The 17,911-nt window shown below is 42.2% G+C and overlaps 1 protein-coding gene and 1 long non-coding RNA gene across 3 annotated transcripts in view; one reads left to right on the forward strand and one right to left on the reverse strand.

Moving 5' to 3' along the window:
• The window catches only part of LMF1 (lipase maturation factor 1), a 981,191-nt gene extending 968,795 nt beyond the window's left edge, over positions 1-12,396 (reverse strand). Inside the window, exon 1 of the mRNA XM_069209821.1 lies at positions 11,903-12,396. Coding sequence (XP_069065922.1) covers positions 11,903-12,323 — 421 coding nt within the window. The 5' untranslated portion in view covers positions 12,324-12,396. The remainder of the gene's footprint in view (positions 1-11,902) is intronic.
• The window catches only part of LOC138261140 (uncharacterized), a 75,875-nt gene that overhangs the window by 17,880 nt on the left and 40,084 nt on the right, over positions 1-17,911 (forward strand). For both annotated transcript variants that reach the window (XR_011199047.1, XR_011199046.1), the window contains exon 2: positions 17,554-17,634. This is a non-coding gene — a long non-coding RNA (uncharacterized lncRNA). The remainder of the gene's footprint in view (positions 1-17,553; positions 17,635-17,911) is intronic.

Below are 17,911 nucleotides of genomic sequence, written 5' to 3' on the forward strand. Positions count from 1 at the left end.
GCACGGCAACACCCAGAGAGGGGCATCACTGGCAATGGGACAAATATGATGCTGTGGTTTGGCCTAACCGATTATCTGGGTCATGTGCTTTTGGTTAAATCTGGAGGGCACTTGAATTCCACTTTTGTTTTGCTCTTTTTGTTGATGTTAAATTGTGGCCTCCTGGAAAATGGGCAGTCATGTCCCAGGGTGCATCGAGGATGCTTTGCTTGCAAATCACAGGCGATGATTGTGGAGGCTAGTGATTCTTGGACTTTTCAGAGTTGAGTTTTCGAATTTGGACCTTGATTTAATGTTCGTGTATAGAGTAAAATTTGTTTCCCTGGTAGTGTGCCACGGATGTTTGGTTCAGGGGGACAAAATTTGACATGCTTAAGTAACAGGCTGTAGTGGCTGTCTCTTGAAAATGTAATAAGCATCCCTAAACTTTAAAAAAACGAACAAAAGCAGAATGCAGAAGTATTGCATAATTTGTTTTCAGTTAATCATTCTATCCTCATATTTCACATTTTCCAGAAAACAACCCAATAACCCAACCATGCTTTCTCCAAATGTCGAAAGGAAATATATTTGATTCTTGCCATTCCTTTAAAACAAGTGGTCAGAGATTGTTGATATTAGAGATCCCAAATAGACAACATATACAAATATCAGAATGTGAATCTCGAGTGACAAGATACAACCACACCCTAGTGTTTTAATGCACAATTGTTCCAACTATACATACCACCATTAAAAAAAAGGAACAGTCACAGCCAGCTTACTACACCGCACATTCAACCTATCATCAAGTACCCTAACTTATGCATCCTCTGTAACTAAACATTTGATTGGATAAACCAAAATGACACAACCTCATACCATCACTAGTGGACTAACCTCCCTATCTCTCCCAAATCGTCTTTGCACTGACTCACACAGCTGGACACACACTGGACACTGTCTTCTGCAATTCAAAACAAATAAACATCACATAAACTGCTCCATTCACATGGACAAACTATTTACTCATCTTAATGAACAAAAATATTCAGACAATACCGCCAATTCCCTGGTCTGCATGACAACATACATGTAGAGGGAAAACTCTCTATGGGGAACCTTGAGGACAAACTTTAAAAAAACATAAAACTAGACCAAATAAACTCAGAAAAGTTATATGACTAGGTGAGCAGTGCCTTCAACCAATTTATGCCCCGAGATTGGCAAGACAACACAATAGACAACAGAAGAAGCATTGGATAAAAAGTGATATAAAAATATACAAATATGTGCCTGTCAAAGATCATGGTGCAAATAAAACAGCTTAGAAGGCAAAACATAACTACAAGGACACAAAAAGATGTACAAATCTTGCATGAAAAAAACAAAGACCTACTACTTAAACAGTATTACCATATCTAAATTTCTCCAAAGGAACAACTCAAAATTCAAGCATAATTTTGCAATCCAGATTGCGCAATTACTTAAACTACTCAATCTCAGAGCTCCCTCAATCAAATAGCTACTCATTTCATCTCTAACGGCAAAGCACTAGATCAAAACCCATTTAATTTAAGGAAAAACACTCAGTTTCAATAAAAACACCCAAAGGGAGGTCAATTGAGAAAAGCACACCCACTCTGTCCTTCCTCCAACAACTTTTTATCTTGGAATCCCTTAAACTGGAGAGATCAGGTGGTTGTGACAGCATCGAACCGTTGTCCCCTAAGTGATTTTTAAAAAAATGCTATCAACTTCAGGAGCAAACACAAAGTGGAATATCTGCAAATAGTCACCAACCACAGGTAACTTTCCTTCAGAACTTTAAACATCATACATGTGACTGCTACTTAAGAAGACTAATTTGGACCAAGCTGACCCCAAGAACTACAACATATCCGTTGAAAAACTAGTTTAAAGGGGCCGTCTCCTTCCGTATCTTAAAACATCTGGAGGTAAACACCTTACTGTCTAACCACTAAACAGTCTTCTGGTTAGGAGGACACTATTTGTAAACAGATTTCCATTTGGGGCACACTATATATAATAGATAAATATGAAGTGGCATGACTTATTTTCTTAGACCCATCAACAGCATTCAATATCATACATCGTTAAATCTTACTCAGTAGATTAAATGATATGGGCATCTTGATTGGGTTGACTCCTATCTTGAAGAGAGGTCAAGTATCATCTCTAACAACCCATTCTCCTCTAAATCAAGCAGCATCAAGAGAGGGGTGCCACAAAGATCAATTAGCTCCCTGCTTCTATTAAATGTCTACTTCAAACACACCCTAAATTCATCAATTCCTTCAACCTCACATTCTACTGCTACAGTGATGATACCAAGAAAATATTCAAACTGGATAAACAAAAGTACCTAGAGTGCTCACAATTGTATGACTGTGTCAAAGCCATCAACCAACAGATGACAGAGAGTTAACTCAAACCCAACACATAAACAGAAATGTTAAAACGCAGGGAATGGAAACATTATAGCCACTATCAAAGTGACCCAAGGAACTAGGAACAAGACTGACAACCGCATCCAAGGTATGGAGCTAAGGAATCATCGAGGATTCATCCCTTTCCATGATTGCCCAATCAAACAAATTTACATTGTACACCAAGAGGACACTCTGACACATCCACCCTCATCTTGGATTCCAGCACAAGGTCCAGGCAGGCACCTAATTCATCTTATCATGTCTGGACTATACCATGGACTATCAAAATTCACTATGAGGTGATGCCAAAGAATTCCACATTGAGCTTTAATACAACTTCTGTACCTTAAGATTCATGACTGCATCTCACCAGCTCTAGAGGCTCTGTATTAGCTGCCTGTCTCCAAAAAGATCTACCTTCAAACTACTCTGCATAACACACACGGAAACGAAAGGGAAAGGACCAATATTTTTACGGATGGTACAACAACTAACTGTTCTTCTATATATGAAGAAAACAAGGTGTTGCAGCCTTCTCCGTCATAACTGCCAAACTATGGAATTTACTCCCAGCAGAAATCTGGTCTACAGTAAATCACCTGGAGTTTAAAATGATGCTGAAAACGTGCCTATTCCCAATGTCAAGATCAGAGTATAAATAATAGTAAGTTTCCCTATGGGCATGGAGTGAAGACTTTATGTTAACCAAGAAGCTAGAAGGATCACATAGTTCTGTCCAGGCCCTAAATATACAGTGTCTCAGAACAATATATCGAATACATCATTGACAAAGATGGAATTTAAGGTTACAGCTGGAAACAATGATGAAGTCTGGTTTCTATCATGCACATCTAAGGAGACATGAACAGCACCAATAAAATTCGTACAACTTTCAGCGTGCTCGTAATCTGAAGCATACAACTCTGTTAATACAAATAAAACCCCATCAATTGAAATGTCTTATTGCATGGGCACTCTTTTGCTTGACGCAGCATGTGAACCATCACCAAGGTGTGCATCACTTGTATAACAGGTTTATTCATACCCCTACTAAATAATCTGTCAGCCCATGTCTCCTTCTGTCCTATGTTGATTCATCTTCCAAACTAACACCTACTGAGCTTTCCCTGCCAGGCTCAGTGACCAGCCTTTATACACATGAACTGAAATATAACTGTATTCTCTAGCAACTCTACCGATGTCCAATAACACAGTGTACTAGTAAACAAACAAAAGAATAGTATACATTCTGTACTCAATTCCCTTTACTCACACAATTAGGAATGCAAACTGATACATAACTAAAGGATCTACACCAATATCAACAATTAAGAACTGGCTCGACTCTAGACTCGAAACAGCATGTAACTAAATGATAAACCAACTCTAATAAAGCTGCATTTGATACAACTAAGTGCAACACTTACCATTCGCACTACAAACTAACGCTGAGCTCAAACAGGTAAGTAGTAAGTGATATATAAATCTACAATACAATTCAACCAAACCAGAAGCATACACTATTAAGTCCAAACTGAATTTTGTTTTCATAACAAAATATCAAGGAAACCAATAGCACAAAATCACTTGCCACATACCATCTCACCCATTACTCACGTCTAAAAAACAAATTCAACAAATGTCACCCCACCACCACCTTTCACGTTCACACCATGGGACCCAAATCAAAGCCCTCATTCTAAACATATGCATATAGAGACATGTTGCCAGCCACACTACGTGAACAGTGCACAAATATTTGAGTTTAGTTGAAAGCCATTTTCCTCACCAAGCTGCTCCACTTTGATCTCACTCCCTGCCTTCCAGACTTCCATGCTCACCCTACTCAAAAACAAGCCTTAGTGATTGTCTACAGGAAGGACAGTTGCGTACCGGGCCACTAATAGATGTCCAACGTTGTGGAAGAATGGTGTTTGATCATTTCAACTGGTCCAGAAAATGTTGCTGGATTCCCTGCCCTTAATGTGGGCCAGAGCTTTGTGAAATGGAAAGACAAGTGGGGATTAACAAATCATGGAGATGATAGGAAGTATGCTTTTTATTCCCTAATGAATTGTGTACATGTAAAGAAATGGCTCCCTGTTGCAGTTACCCCCCACTTTTTGCCTGATACTGATGCTGACTTGACTGAGAAGTGTGCTGGGACCCTGCTAACCAGGCCCCAGCACCAGTGTTCTTTCACCTCAAATGTACCGTTGTCTCCACAATTGGCACAACCCTGGCACCCAGGTAAGTCCCTTGTAACTGGTACCCCTGGTACCAAGGGCCCTGATGCCAGGGAAGGTCTCTAAGGGCTGCAGCATGTCTTATGCCACCCTAGGGACCCCTCACTCAGCACAGACACACTGCTTGCCAGCTTGTGTGTGCTGGTGGGGAGAAAATGACTAAGTCGACATGGCACTCCCCTCAGGGTGCCATGCCAACCTCACACTGCCTGTGATATAGGTAAGTCACCCCTCTAGCAGGCCTTACAGCCCTAAGGCAGGGTGCACTACACCACAGGTGAGGGCATAGGTGCATGAGCACTATGCCCCTACGGTGTCTAAGCAAAACCTTAGACATTGTAAGTGCAGGGTAGCCATAAGAGTATATGGTCTGGGAGTCTGTCAAAAATGAACTCCACAGCTCCATAATGGCTACACTGAATACTGGGAAGTTTGGTATCAAACTTCTCAGAATAATAAACCTACACTGATGCCAGTGTTGGATTTATTAAAACATGCACACAGAGGGCATCTTAGAGATCCCCCCTGAATTTTACCCAATTGTTCAGTGCAGGACTGACTGGTCTGTGCCAGCCTGCTGCTGAGAGACGAGTTTCTGACCCCATGTGGTGAGGGCCTTTGTGCTCTCTGAGGACAGAAACAAAAGCCTGCTCTGGGTGGAGGTGCGTCACCCCCCCCCCCCTGCAGGAACTGTAACACCTAGCAGTGAGCCTCAAAGGCTCAGGCTTCGTGTTACAATGCCCCAGGGCACTCCAGCTAGTGGAGATGCCCGCCCCCTGGACACAGCCCCCACTTTTGGCGGCAAGTCCAGGAGAGATAATGAGAAAAACAAGGAGGAGTCACTGGCCAGTCAGGACAGCCCCTAAGGTGTCCTGAGCTGAGGTGACTCTGACTTTTAGAAATCCTCCATCTTGCAGATGGAGGATTCCCCCAATAGGATTAGCGATGTGCCCCCCTCCCCTCAGGGAGGAGGCACACAGAGGGTGTAGCCACCCTCAGGGCTAGTAGCCATTGGCTACTAACCCCCCAGACCTAAACACACCCCTAAATCGAGTATTTAGGGGCTCCCAGAACACAGCAAGATAGATTCCTGCAACCTAAGAAGAAGAGGACTGCTGAACTGAAAACCTGCAGAGAAGACGGAGACACCAACTGCTTTGGCCCCAGCTCTACCGGCCTGTCTCCCCACTTCTAAAGACACTGCTCCAGCGACGCATTCCCCAGGGTCCAGCAACCTCTGAAGCCTCAGAGGACTACCCTGCATCTAGAAGGACCAAGAACTCACGAGGACAGCGGCTCTGTTCCCCAAAGACTGCAACTTTGCAACAAAGAAGCAACTTTGAAACAACACACGTTTCCCGCCGGAAGCGTGAGACTTTGCACTCTGCACCGGACGCCCCGGCTCGACTTGTGGAGAACAAACACCACAGGGAGGACTCCCCGGCGACTACGAGACAGTGAGAAGCCAGAGTTGGTCCCCCTGAGCCCCCACAGCGACGCCTGCAGAGGGAATTCCGAGGCTCCCCCTGACCGCGACTGCCTGCTTCAAAGACCCGACGCCTGGGAAAGACACTGCACCCGCAGCCCCCAGGACCTGAAGGATCCGACCTCCAGTGCAGGAGCGACCCCCAGGTGGCCCTCTCCCTTGCCCAGGTGGTGGCTACCCCGAGGAGCCCCCCCCTTGCCTGCCTGCACCGCTGAAGAGATCCCTTGGTCTCCCATTGATTTCGATTGCGAACCCGACGCCTGTTTGCACACTGCACCCGGCCGCCACCGTGCTGCTGAGGGTGTACTTTCTGTGTGAACTTGTGTCCCCCCCAGTGCCCTACAAAACCCCCCTGGTCTGCCCTCTGAAGACGCGGGTACTTACCTGCTAGCAGACTGGAACCGATCACCCCGTTCTCCATTGAAACCTATGTGTTTTGGGCACCACTTTGACCTCTGCACCTGATCGGCCCTGAGCTGCTGGTGTGGTAACTTTGGGGTTGCTCTGAACCCCCAACGGTGGGCTACCTTGGACCCAAACTTGAACCCCGTAGGTGGTTTACTTACCTGCAAAAACTAACAAACTCTTACTCCCCCCAGGAACTGTTGAAAATTGCACTGTCTAGTTTTAAAATAGCTATATGTGATTTATGTGAAAACTGTATATGCTATTTTGCTAATTCAAAGTTCATAAAGTACCTACCTGCAATACCTTTCATTTGAAGTATTACATGTAAATCCTGAACCTGTGGTTCTTAAAATAAACTAAGAAAATATATTTTTCTATACAAAAACATATTGTCCTGGAATTGTCTCTGAGTGTGTGTTCCTCATTTGTTGCCTGTGTGTGTACAACAAATGCTTAACACTACTCCTCTGATAAGCCTACTGCTCGACCACACTACCACAAAATAGAGCATTAGAATTATCTCTTTTTGCCACTATCTTACCTCTAAGGGGAACCCTTGGACTCTGTGCATACTATTCCTTACTTTGAAATAGTGCATACAGAGCCAACTTCCTACAGTAGACATAAGATTAGATACGATATTATGCATGGCTAGAGTGTATTACCAAGGCATAAACAGAAAATGTAAGCTAAAATGTTTCTGAACACAACCGCATGCTGATGAGCCCACAGTTAGAAAAGCAAATGGGCCCACGTAGAAACTTCAGGGAAGGTCGCTGTAAGATGCACCATTTTTATAATCCCTCCATGAAGCTGTTAAGGATTATTTTATATTCAATGAAAGGGCTGTGTCTACTGCATTAATAGATTGTAAAGCATTTAAAACTGTAGTCAGAGACCAAACAGTGGGAATTAAAAAGGCGCTAGGGTGTGAATTACACTTGTCTGATAAACTCATCCACCACCTAGAACAAGAGGTGGTGACCAACCCTACTAAACTGGAAAAATTAGAGGAATGGATGGGACTAAAGGTCAACTGGGGCAAACGTGTATTTCTGACTGCCCAAATCATGGTGAAACCACCCTACTTAGACCTTTGAAGTAACACCTGGGAGCAGTATAATTGCAATACTTTGAGGTAAATGTTTACCATGAAGAGGAAGATCTCTGGGAAGGTAATCTGGGAACCGTAAGGAGGCCTCTAAAGGGAAATGTAGATTTATCAAGATCACTTGAATTACAAATTATGGTCCTCCTATCTCTGGCTAAAATGGTACCCATAGAGAGGTTGTTATCTTTTTTGAAAATGTACCATTCTAGCTATGAATATGTTGGTTCAATAATCTGGACACCCTGCTTAAAAGACTTATTTTGGAATGGCCAGCATCACAGATGTGCGCTAAAAATACTTAAACTACAAATTGCAGGAAGTGGCGTGAGTGCTCTGGATTATCTCTCACACTTCATTACGGTCCAGTTGCAGTGGATAGCAAGGTGGCTGGATGGTAAAAATTTGGAAGAGATGTGGCCAGAAGATATAGAACAAAAGAAGGGAAAGACAACATCTCTCTCTATGGGGGTAACACCAACAGTCCTGCAGAAACTTAGATGACAACTTTGAATAGGTTTACAATGTTGAAAGTAGAGTGTGAGGAAAACAGTGCATATCCGTCTATAATCTCCCAATAGAACATTGGGTCAACTACCCACAACGGGTGGCGTTATTTACGGCATCTAGGATAGCTAAGTGGACTGAGGGGAGGCTTATGATTAAGGCTTCCAGTTTTCCATTGTTACCATTTTTACTGATTATTACAAATAAATACTGATGGAAAACAATCTATTTCCTGCCTGTATTTATTTTTAAAAGCAGAAAACTACACAAAATTGTACGGCTTGTAACTCTTACTTGTTGGCCTTTATGAATTCCAGACGAACTGCTAAGCAGATGGACACCACGGGGATTTAAAAACAAGATGAGATTGCTTTAAAGTCAGGCATATGTTAACAAATATTTGTATATAATGCTAATATTTACCTGTCGCGTAGTGTTTTGTTATATTTAGCTGCTTTGTTTGCTAAAACACGAGAGGTATCAAAGTATGAGTACATGATTATCATTTAAATAAATGTGAAAATATACAATTTTATGACTCCATTTATGCTCAAAAGATATTTTTTGAATATGGATAAACACCAAATGGCTAAAAAATACAGATGTAAATGTTAAAAAAATAAATACCATAAAACTGGGAGCCCTACTTATAATCGTGGGGGATTATTATGAGACACAAGAACTTATATTGCTACCTCACCTGATAGCGGTGTATGGTTTGCTGTCTGGATGGTTATTAACATATGGAGCGACACTACGCACATTGACACATTCTTGGGAAACTAAAATACAGGAACCACCTACACTTGACCTTTTACAATTGATGTTCATGATAGGAGCAGGATGTAAATTGATAACATGGTTACAGAACCTTGATTTTAATGAAGAAAATAAGCTTGACCAAACACACGGCTCAATGGGAAGTGAACCCAGGAAGAAATCTTGAATATGAAGAATGGGCAAGGTAATAGGGTAAAGTACTTAGGTGCTCCAGTTTAGCTACTCACACCAAACGTACCTGACACCACAGAGATTAAAAGAAGATTATGAGGATAGAGTCTTTGACATGCCCCCGATGCAGCTACCCACATGTCAACTTTTTTCTACATGGTGGGGATGTGATCCCATGTAAATAGATATTGGAGAAAGGTAGGTGAGCACCTTAAAAATAAGAATCAATATATACACCGGAGGGGTGTCTCCCAGGTTGATACCAAAGGCCTAAACCCCAAAAAACTGGAATATATGTCTAGCAAAAAGGGCTAATGCAATAACAAGGAAGATGAGAAAGGGCTCCTTATGTGTCAGGTGGGTAAATGAAGTCATACAATGGGCTAAGTTCAAAAGCACTGCACTTAGAGGTGAAGAAAGGAGGGGAACCAGGACGCTGGCAATCCCATACTTGTGCAACAAAGTTTTAAGTTCAGTTGAGGTTTACACCAATAGGAGAAAAGTACAAATTAGGTTGATGAGATTGTTATATGACGGAAGCCTCAACAATATTGAATATGAGAACAAATATATGACTGGTACGCTAGACCTATCATGTTACACAGAATGGTGTGGGCCATCGCAGGGAATCATACTGGGAACAGAGTAAATGAGCTTATTTGAAGAGCCACAGGCTTTGTTAATTCTTTTGGTTGTTAATCTAGATCAGTGTTACTTAACCTTTTAACCTTTACACGTACATGACCTCCCTAGCAAACACCGTCAGAACGCAGGGACTCAACATAATCTTGTACGTTAACAACACCCAGGTCATCCTCTCGCTGTCAGAAGACCCTTCCACCAACAAAGCCAACTTCTATGGATGTATGATGAATGCTGCCGACTGGATAAAGGCCAACAGTCACAAACTCAAAACGGACAAGACAGAAGTCCTCATCTTTGAGAACAACACCTCGCCATGGAATGACGAATGGCAGCTGGCTGAACTAGACCCATCTCCCACTAGACAGACTATATATACAACCTCAGCATCAGCTTGGACAACAAACTATATATGAAGAAACAGGTAAACACATTTACATCGCCCTGCTTCTACACCTTATGCATGGTCCGCAAGATCTTGAGATGTGTCCCAGTCAACTCCAGAAGGAACACCACACAGGCGCTAGACACCACTACGGGAACACACTCTATGTAGAAAACACTACACGCCTCCTGAAGAGGCTACAGACAATACACAACTCAGGGGCAAGACGCATCCTCAATCTCCCCAGACAACCCACACCACCGTCTACCTCAAGAAGCTACACTGGTTCCCGTTCCAGAAGAGATGCCAGTTCAAGATGTTGTCCCACGCATACAAAGCCCTGCATGACGAAGGCCAAGCATACATCCACAAATGCATGACCTTCCACCAACCGACCAGACACCTACGATCCACCTTCTTCCTCGCAGACACCCCGAGGATCCGCGGATGCAACAGCGGAGGACCTTCCTTCTCACACCTAGCGGCTACAACCTGGAACGACCTTCCCCGGCACCTAAGGACCGCCCATCGCTCTGGCAATTCAGGAAATATTCAAGACCTGGCTATTCGAATGAACAAGATCACCAAGAAGCAGCTAACAACTCCAGCACCTTGCGACCCCAACAGGTGACCTGCCACACTCTACAAACCCCGTGATAGATTGATTTCTGTGGACTTAATCACTACTGAAACCCGAAGATCCCCACTGAGTCTGAGTCATAACTGGAAGATCGGAACCACAGCCTCAGCATTTTCAATAATGGTAATGGTATGACCATATTGTAAGGAATAAAGTACCCCATACTATACATTAAAAGGATACTGCAAGTCTCCTCAGAGTTGCATTACTCTATAAAGAGACTCTGAATTTTGCCTCACTCCTCCATATGGTCATGGAACACCTTGGTGGCTTGCAATATCCTTACAATGTGCATCAAGGAGTTCTTTATCTCATACATAATGTCACTCCTTGTATAAAAATCTAGGCGACGTAAAGTATGTACATGACAGCTGAATTGCCTCCTTGTTCAGTAATGTTATCGCAGGAGAGAACGGTTCTATATTCATGTTTAAAAACTCTTCTAGTAAATTCCTCCCAATGCTTTGATTAGGGTTGCCACCCCTCCCAGAGAAAAAAGGCAGCCCTCCGTTCACTTGTTAACATTCTGCAAAGACCTGAACTTGAATCTTAAGTAGAAATGTATATGAAGTTGTCTTTATGCACATGGTCTTTCTGTCTTTGTTTAGTTTGATTATAAGGCAGGTTTCTTTGAGGAAGGTGCAGAACACAGTTTTAAGTATTTAAAGTAAATTACTGATGGGAGAGAAAATGCCATCTTTAGGTGATTATTTATAATTTTTGTACCAGCAGGGCATTAAAATACCGGTTATACAGATATAAGGCCAGGTGGCAACCGTGCCATGTGATATAATCTGCTCTCCTAAGGCGAAATGCTTCTGCTTGAATAAAAATACATTATTTTAACTCTGGAGTGACTGTATCATATTTTTAGAAGATGTGTGTTGTACGAATCATATGCCAAAGAGTTTTCATGGCTCTGTTTGTGCACGGGCTCTTGGACGCATGGCTCTGTGTTAATTTGTTGGTCGCAAATAGCAGATTACTTGTGGACTTGCCCACACTTATAACCCCGATTCGATATTTTAACCAACATACATATCGGAGATCTGGGCAGCATTATTAAAATGCAAGGAGCTACTGTAATGCTGACTCACAGTATATCAGGGCTATGGCCCTCAGCAGCACAATCCTAACCAGCCAATAGCCGCCCTGCAGTTCAGAGGGTGGGTGCTGCTGGTCGGTGCTCCTCCCCTGGGCGCTAGACTCCGCCCCTTCTTCCTCCTGTTGGGCCGGTGGTACGTCAGTTTGGATTTTCCTCCTGCGTGCGGGTTCCACCCCTTCCGTGGGGGGAAAGTCATGTCGGGCCCGCCTCTGCACTGGCTCCTCCTCCTGGGCAGCTAGCGGGTCACCACGGATCCTCCTCCACCGTAGGGGCTTCAGCTGGGCGGCTGGAGGCGCGTCACTGTGTGCCCTTGTCCGTCTCCTCAAGGGCCGCTCTAACGTCTCAGTATCTTCTTCACTTTCTTCCTCGGGGGTTTCTTCTTCAGAGGAGCTGTCGTCCGCGGGCGCCGCCATGTTGCTTGTGCTAACTGCTGGCCAGACTAGGCCGTTTCACGTGGCTAATTCCGTAAACGCGCGTGCGCAGCTGCCGGAGCTCAAAGTTAAAGTGTACTTAGGCGCCTGCGTGCACATGAAGGGATACCCCCTGCGAGAGTGGAGTTCAACGTTTAATAGTGACTTTTTTATTTTCACTTTGCGTCTAGGAGGTTCGCGCCACATTTACAAACCCAATTAATTTTTATAGGCCCAATGGCATAGCTAGCCGCGCTCAGTTATATTTAAGTGGTTCCCTGCTTATTTTGAAATGCTAGGCATTGTGCTTTAAATAAACAGGTACTGCTGTGTACTGGTGGGGTACATGGCCGTCCCATCAACTGTGGATTACTTTGAAAGGGAGAATACTGGCATTTCTCAGGATCAAACGGGTACCTAGGGATCGTGAGGGCCCAAACTTCTGTCTTTTTTTTTATATTAAGAGCTAGTATGACCAAGTTGAACTTTCTTCTGTGATGCATATGTACTATTCTTTTAACTAAAATAAGTATTGTCGGAGCCATTCTGACCGGTGTAGTGCAGACACACACAGGTCCTAGCTGCCACTTCGCACCAAGGGTCTGATGTACTAAACATTTTAATGGCTACAAACGATCCAGTTTGGTGCTTGTACAGAAGACATGAGCAGTTGATTAGGATGCAGGGTAAAACAAGACAAAGTTGGGCTAGGGTAGAGCAGAGGGCCAGAAGCTGGCAGGTTTCTAGATTGGCAGGGGCAGCCCCAGTTCGTATATTTCTTTGTTTGGTCTCTAATACTTTTTTTTGAGGTGATATGTATCTTCTTTTGATTTTTTTGAGGGTTGGTGAAGACTTGGCGGAGATGAAGTAAATAACTTTCTCTGTGTGGCAAGATGGCAGGGCATAAGCTACAGATCTGTACGCTGAATATCTGTGTGTTGTCTCAACGATAAAACTAAGGGAAGGGTTCCATTGGGATTAAGGGTCATGAGGTCAGAGATTGTGTGCATGCAGGATAGCCACATTCCTTGGAATAAACAGGATTTTTTAAAAAGGATTTGTGTTTTTCATTATTGGTTTGCACACAGAAAAGCTTCACTTCTAGTGGTAATGGCAATTCTTGCTAACAAGTCTATATGTTTAGTCGGGCGTACAGCTGCGAATAAGATGGGTCGATGGACTGTTGTAGAGTGTTGTGTGGACTAGGCTCGGTTTATGCTACGTTAAATGTGGATTTGGCCTTATGGCCCTCCCCTCTTATTCACTGTGAAGACTTAAATGTTCTTCTTGCTGTTAAAAGCGACCACGCTGTGAGTCAGGGGTATTTATAGAGGAAGCCACGAGTATTTAGGACTTGCAATGTTTGGTGAAGGATCATGACCTTACACATGTATGAGATAAGGGCAAGGCCCTGGACCCAGATTTCACATTTTATTCCACATCACTTGGCAAGCTGGTCCGGCTAGACTATTATTTTGTTTCTAGCGCGTTGGTCAACCAAGCTAAGATAGAAATTTCATCAGTTCGATCAGAATGTTATGAATGCAGCAAGACAACCGGGAGATTGTTGGCAAGGCAGATTAGGCAGAAAGAACTGGAGAATGGTATAGTGGCTATATCTGATCAGGGTAGGTTGATTTTTGAATCTCTGCCTGATATCGTTAGGGTTTTTAGGGATTTTTTTAAAGTGCTGTATACAGAGGAATCTGAAAGCTCAGCCGGTGGCTGTGAGGACTTTCGGAGGGGTATGAACACGGTTAGATTAGGCAAAGAAGATAAAGGAATGTTAAATTCTCCAATAACATTAGATGAGATCTCTGCGGCGATGAATTCCTTAGCCACAGGGAAAGCTACAGGACCTGACAATCTCTCGCTGCAATTCTACAAATCTTTTTTGGGAGAACTCCAACAGGATATGCTCCAGATCTTTTTGCAGGTTGAATTAATATCATCTTCATGGGAACTGACAAATACAATTATTTTTACAAAAAGGTAAACCACCTCTTCTCCCCAGCATATAGGCTGGTCTCCTTAATAAATGCTGATGGGAAGATCTATGCTAAGGTGCTGGTAAATCGATTAGGCAGGGTCTCCTCGCCATTAGTATCACTCCAATAACAAAGCTTTATTCCTGGATAGGCCACAGTAGATCACGTAACAAGTGTAATCGCCCTCTTTGATATGGCGAAGCATGAAAGGCACCATTGGGGCTAGTTTTACTGGATGCTGAGAAGGCTTTTGATCGGGTGTCGTGGGATTTCTCTGGGCAGTACTAGAATGGAAGGGGTTTGGTAGAAGCTTTATCAAGGCTATTAAGTCGTTGTATAAGGCCTCAAGGGCTATAATATGAATAATGGGGCTAGAGTTGGAACAAAAACAGATTTTCAGAGGTACTCGGCAGGGCTGTCCATGTTCGCCTTTGTTATTTGCTTTATATATACACCCCTTTTTAGTAAAGCTGGAGAACGACTGGAAGCAGAATAAGTGACTGATACTAAATGACGGTAACTATGGTGCCATGATTTTCTCGTGAGAAAGAATGCGAGAAGATCCTCCGAGAACTGATACTGAAAGCACACTGTGTTCTAAAATTCTTGCTTCATGTTGCCATTACTCAGAATAGGATTGCATACACTATACAATGCAGAACATTTGTAATTGTACAACACAGAGTAAAATGGTCATCATTTATCAATATGCGAAACTTAGCCGGCATACTAACATTTTAGTGGTCTGTAGTCAGGTATAAAAACAACATATCAATTCAGTAATTAAATATAAGATTACATGTTAAGATATACAGGAGCATTAGCAATTTCACAATGCATGCAGTGGCATTAAGACACAAATACTAGTGAATCTGCATTCTCAGGCCTCCCTTTTCGCTGGGAGGCAAAGCCTTTCAATTGCTTGTAGTGTGATAATTTCAATCTCAATTAATTCACTATCATCCTCAAATGAAGTAAGTGGATAAGTTGAAACTGAGCCTTTATTAATGCAAGTGCATTGGATGATGGGCATTAACAATTTAGTTCACCCATATAAGGTAAAAACAATCAGATTTACTGCAGTCACTTTTTCATGGATCTTTATTCCGCAGTTCCAGAATATCCCTAACAAACCAAGACCAGATGCCACTTAGGTTGAAATGTAATCCATTTTGAATTTAATATAGCTTCTTAACACTATCCTCATTGTGGTCTATTTGTTAATGTTTGCTAATTGAGGTGATGGGAATATATGTACAACACTCAGGGTCCTATTCACAAACTGCAGTTTGTAGTGAGTTTTGAAGTACTACACACATACTACAAAATGCTATCCACATACCTAGATGCAGCGTTTAAGCCTCCACCTATTCTATCCTTTTCTGTGTGGAGATCTCTGCCATGAGTACAGAGTTTCTCAACATGTAAGTATATGCTTTAGTAGTAAATGTGGGAGGGACAGGTGAGTGGGTGGAAAATGGGGAACATTTACTATGAAAGGGTTGGGGAATTGGGAGGGGTAAGGATGGGTTAAGGCAGGGATAGGGAGGGCTTAGGGAGGGACATGTACCCACCCACAAAAGAGTAAACCCATTGTTGTTCACAAACTGCACTTCTAAACTTACTGCAGCACAAAAGGGACCCCAAACAGTAGTACATTACTCCAGCTCAGAGCTGAAATAAGTCCAACACCATGCATGGCCAACCACTGGTACTGCAACACCATCCCATAGAAATCAGTGGAGGTCTGGATTAAATTATATAACACAGTTAAAAATATAAACATATATCATTTAATGTTTGACAAAAATATATTAAAATAGTACATATTTTTATTAGATAACATATTGTAATAATTCACATTTTCAAATGGATTAATGTAACAATACATAACATTAACTAAAATGATTTTAATTATTCTTACCCATCACTTTTAATAAATTTAAATGCATAATCAAAATACTCATGGTTTAGGAGGTAATTTATTTATTTTTATTTAAACTTAAAAAATATTTTTAAAGCAATGTAAAATATTTACATTGAAGGTCTATTTCAAAATCTAGTTTTTAGTGTTGTAGCATTTTCCTTATTTCTACGTTAAAAAATATATACAATTAACTCAAAATATTTTAAGTTAAATAATAGTATAAGTTAAATTAACGTTATTTCCTACATGGTTTACATTTAGGTCCCTGTCTATTATTTTGGATGAGTGGGTGTTGCAGTTTCAGGGGCTGGCCACGTTTGGTGCTAGACCTACTACTTTTAAAATCCAACTCCTTTCTCAGGAAATGGAGACATGTAAGTCTACACTTTTGCGTAACTTTACAGTCAGATTTTGTTAATAGGCAAAAGTCGAAAGCATAAGAGTAATTTTGCCTGTGTAAATTAATGACAAGTATAAATTACCTTTGTGAATAGGTTCATCAGTATCTACTGTTGCACAGACCACCCCTCCGGATGCTAGGAGTCAGAGTAAGGCCTTGCTGTTTTGTAAGAGTATCGTTTTCTGGGCATCTAACCAATCAGTAATCAACCTCAAAGCAATAACAGTTGCATTTGCTAGTTCTAGTAACATTGCATTTAGTTTCTTCAATCAAATGCCCTTGTCCTACAAGGTTAAACAATTGGGAAAAATCTGTTTGTTTCGGAGATCTGACAGCAGCCTGCCACCTCTGAAGAAGGTGGATGACAGAATGTGAAACGTTGCAGATGACGGATCCAGAGTAACAAACCCCAAATTACTCTTGTGGCAGCCATGGTTAGGTTTTAGTTCCAAAGATGAATTCAACATATTCTTCCTTATGTCAACATTTGTGAAACACTATACCAGTCCAAAGTCTGTGTTCATACAGGGAAGGTCGGTCTCTACCACAGTGTCACACTCACTGCGGCTCGCAGCAAGACTTTGGTTGCCTACCCATCCTCTGATGCACTCTTGTCTAGACTCAGTCCTCAAGCTGTAGGGAGTGATAGGCCGTATCAGGTAAGGCAGCTTAGACATGAGTATGGGGAGACTTAGTCATCAGCATTTAACACAGGTGAGATGACTGTGATGATCATGATGAGGCGCTGGGGTGTGCACTTTACTTTAGAAAAGGGTTTGTGGCCAAACTATGTTTTCTCTTTTGTTTTTTGACAGCGATAACCAGCGGATATCTGTAAGGATTGATACGTGTTATTCACAACCCTGTTTGTTTAAATATGTTTTCAAGTGCACCTCCATGATATTTCCTTTTTTCCAGTGGCCTGACGGACAATTTACCATCCTTCCTCAAACACCAGATGCTAGAACCTGGCCTCACTACTAAAGTTGATGCATTTAGGTAATATTTATGAGGCTTATTTTGGAGGTTCTGTTGCCTGATTGATATCCTTTTGAACTGATTTCATGAACTGTTGAGGGTGGAAATAAGACTTCACCTTCGTGAGCGACATCATTTAACATTCTATTCTCTCAACTAAATGGGCTCAGGAATTACACAGAGCTCAGGGACTGTTTATGAGATTATAATCACTGTTTCCAAACTGTCATTTATTTTAAACATTTGCTTATGGAAGATGTATATGTTTACAAATGCGTGCCAGTATGTGAATAGCCCC

This window comes from Pleurodeles waltl, chromosome 10 (genome assembly GCF_031143425.1).
Source record: "Pleurodeles waltl isolate 20211129_DDA chromosome 10, aPleWal1.hap1.20221129, whole genome shotgun sequence".
NCBI classification, from domain to species: domain Eukaryota; kingdom Metazoa; phylum Chordata; class Amphibia; order Caudata; family Salamandridae; genus Pleurodeles; species Pleurodeles waltl.